The sequence below is a fragment of the Cebus imitator genome, unplaced genomic scaffold, assembly GCF_001604975.1.
Source record: "Cebus imitator isolate Cc_AM_T3 unplaced genomic scaffold, Cebus_imitator-1.0 Scaffold293, whole genome shotgun sequence".
Taxonomy (NCBI): domain Eukaryota; kingdom Metazoa; phylum Chordata; class Mammalia; order Primates; family Cebidae; genus Cebus; species Cebus imitator.
This window is the reverse complement of record NW_016107608.1, coordinates 1,108,954-1,112,362: the sequence shown is the minus strand read 5'-3', so window position 1 is coordinate 1,112,362 and position 3,409 is coordinate 1,108,954. Positions and strand designations below refer to the sequence as shown.

The window sequence follows — 3,409 nt, the reverse complement described above, 5'->3', positions numbered from 1 at the left end:
TTCATGAGGGATGGGGAAGAAGAGGAACAAAACTGGCAGAGGAGTATGTGTGAGGAGCCAAGGGAAGTGGGGTCTCTAGAAAGCAGACAGCGTCACAATTGCTCTACCTCAGAGAAGGCATAGTTTGTGATGTCACTTTCTAAATGTCAATTTGGCAGAAAGACAAGTGGATTAGATAACAGCTATTTACAGGTTTATTGAGCAATTATTGAATAAGGCCCTTTGGAAATTATAATAATTAATATTCTCAACAATGATTACAGGTAGATGCTGTGTTTTAGGTAGCTATGATGAGGAAACAGAGATTTATATCCCCAAAAGACAAAATCTTTGGCCAAAGTGAACAACCAGAAAGAGGCAAACCCAGGACCTGAGAGCAGATTTTGTCCTAAGCCCCAGGCTCTTGCTCACCTCACTGGGTTGGAGCATTCTGGATTTCCACTTGACCCTGAGTGAGCACGGGGAGGCCCCATTCTCTCCTCCATCCATAGCACCATGACCACCAAGACCTGGATTAGATCTTCCTATTCCTCTTTCCTTCCCTACCTTGAAAGGGACATTGGTTCCCAGAATCAGCATTGGCTGTGAAGCTGCAGGTGGTGGAGGAAAGGCCCTGCCTGGCTAAGTCATTCCCACAGTCGATCCCTTGATCCAGCTCTAGTCCCAAAGAAGTGGGCAACTGGGCACTTGATTCCAGATGTGTCTGTGAAGCCTGAACCTCTGACAGGTAGTAGCTCCAGTCTCCACTGCAAGTCCCTTGGGGACAGGTCTCCTGGGTGGGAGCTGAAAGGAGAAGGGGCTTCAGTAGGAACAGTCTCAGTTTTCGCATTGTTACTCTTACCCAGAACACCCATCTGCTGTCCCTGCTTCTCACTAAAGCCTTCCAGTGACCCAGGCCACACAGACAGACATCATGTAAATGCAGGCGATGTCACCTTTCCTGTCTGTGCTTGGGGAAGCTGACGTGGGCTGGAGTTCCAGGGCTAGGGTGTCCCTGAAGTGAAATATTTGCACAAAACTGCTTGCATGTGTGGGTGGCCAGAGAGAGATAATGACACCGTTGAAGGCATGTAGTTAGGAACATAATTTCAGAAAGGAGAGATTTCAGATCTTAGGAAGAATGTTTGTTGTGCAAATATATCTAGATGAGCTATTGTGGGCAAGGACTTGCTAAGAGCCCTAACCCCTTTCCAGCTTTCATGCCCACAGCCTGTTCTTATAAGAAGGAGCCAGGCGACAGAGGAGTCACTTGGGACAGGAGTAGAGGAAGTTTCACCCTCTGGATGTATGTGATCAAAACTGGATCCCTGCGCCAGATTGAAAACAGACTCAGTGTAGATGGCCTGCCTGCACTGACAGCCTGTCTCAGCAGCACAAGTTGCAGAAAGAAAACATGTGGAGGCAGCCTGGGAAGACACTGGAGATTTGTGACCTTCAGGTTGGAGTACTCACAGGCTACATCCAGAGCAGAGCATGTGAGCTGATCATCCAATGAGGACAAGGTGCTGCTATAAGGCTGGTGGCAGTAAGACGGGTCACATTGAACTGAAGGAGTCAAGTAAATTTCATCCAAGGAGTCTTCTGGGACTTCCTGCTCTTTCTCCTGCAGCAGCTCCTGGCTCAGTCTGGAGTAAAGAAGACAAAAGATGAATATTGGACAGGACCAAAACCACTGTGTCCCGCTGGTTCCATAGGGAGGACCACAGGAGAGCCCAGAGGGAGCCAATACAGTGCCTTCATAAACATCCTTCCCTGTCTCAAGCAGGAGACAGAGCGGCAGGTGCTCAGTGCACTGGGCAGACAATGAGCTGGGGAGGAAGGAGATGGACGGATCCCTGTGGGAAACTGCCAGGACACAGTGCATTCAGTGCTTCTGCATACATGTTGTTGAAACTAGCATCAGAGGCCAATTGACTACGGGCTCTTGAATCTTGACAGAAAGAGTTCCTTTATCCTCAACATCACTTGCCCTCCAAACTGTGAGCATGATATCAGCTATTTTCATTCCCTTTCCTTCTATCAAATACTTGCAAACATGGTAATGCCAAAGAGGCAGACATGAGGTGAGATCAGGAAATCCCTGAGCTTGGTCAGTTCACCTGGCTCAACTGATTGTGGGTTCCTATGCTTGAGAGGGATTAAGAAATTGAAACCCATTTAAGTACCACGATAAAGAAGACAACATTGTTAAAGGGGTAATTTGCAGTTGGATAGATGGATGCCATTGTTCTATTCATCACTTCCCATCCGATTTTCTCCTGGACCCGTGGTCTCCAGGTGTCACTATTGAGCTAACAGCCCAAAATCCACAGTTACCTGGGGGGCACTGGTGCTTCCCCTTCCTCTTCCTCCGGATCCTTTTGATTTCCTGTAAAGAAATTCAGAAGAGCAGGTCACAGTGAGCAAATCACACTTCACACAAGACCAAATCAGTGTCCAGTCATAGCACAGAGAAATCAATATCCTCAGTGTAAGAATGTGATATTCTGACAGGAAGGTTCTAATGTGCTCTAGATCAAGTCTTGTCAGAAGTAGATGAGCCTGCTTTCTAGACCCATGAGACAGAATCTCCCTCATCTAACATACATCTTAATAACGTATCCTCTGACCTCCTCTGTGCAAACAAAACTATTCCCCCATGATCTTCAAAAATGGCCCTAACTACCCTTCACAAGTATTGGTGCAATACTGATTTATCTCACCATATATCCTGGTTGATCAATTGTTAGAGAATCTTATGTTTCTTCTCGTATCAAGGTGACTGCCTAGCTAAGACAAGCCGACTCAAAGGAGACTAAGACAGGCTGAGAAGAATGAAAGCAGGAAAACAACATTGTTAAATATGTAGGCAAGACTGTCTTCGACAGTGGCCTTGGACAAGCACAGAAATCCCATGGACATTGTGCAGGGGCACAAATTACATCATTGCAGGCGACAAGAGACATAGGAACCCAGGTAAGCTGCCTCACAAATACCTCCTGTACACCTCATGTACACAGGTGGCTATGAATTTGTCCCACCTGCCTGTGGTCCAGTAACCTGAGATTGGGGCCAGGGAGAAGTGGAAAGCTCTGTGTCGCACTGACATCTGTATTATATATTCCATCCTAGAACTCCCTCCCTCCCTCCCTAATGTCAGCTCAAATGGGTCCATGAGGTGAGAACACTGAGTCCCTGGCAACTCCATCGACCTTGGCACAGGATGCTCATCTGGAGCTGAAGACAAACCTGATTCCAGGGTGATAGGGATCTCCCACCTGAGACGCAGGTTCTAATTTCGTTTTCTAAGCGGGGCTCTTTATGCTAAGTTTTGACACTTCTCATTCAGAGGAACAAGAGACAATTAAGGGTTGACTTAGTTTTGTTGCTCCAAAGCCGACTCAAGAGGAAAACCTATGTGTAAATGATG

The 3,409-nt window shown here is 46.9% G+C and overlaps 1 protein-coding gene across 1 annotated transcript in view; it reads right to left on the bottom strand.

Moving 5' to 3' along the window:
- LOC108285178 (neuroblastoma breakpoint family member 4-like) overlaps positions 1–3,409 on the bottom strand; it is a 20,521-nt gene that overhangs the window by 2,196 nt on the left and 14,916 nt on the right. Inside the window, exons 6-9 of the mRNA XM_037729100.1 lie at positions 2,317–2,368; positions 2,028–2,122; positions 1,453–1,845; positions 547–783 (exon numbers count right to left, since the gene is read on the bottom strand). Of these exons, the coding sequence (XP_037585028.1) occupies positions 547–783; positions 1,453–1,845; positions 2,028–2,122; positions 2,317–2,368 (777 nt within the window). The remainder of the gene's footprint in view (positions 1–546; positions 784–1,452; positions 1,846–2,027; positions 2,123–2,316; positions 2,369–3,409) is intronic.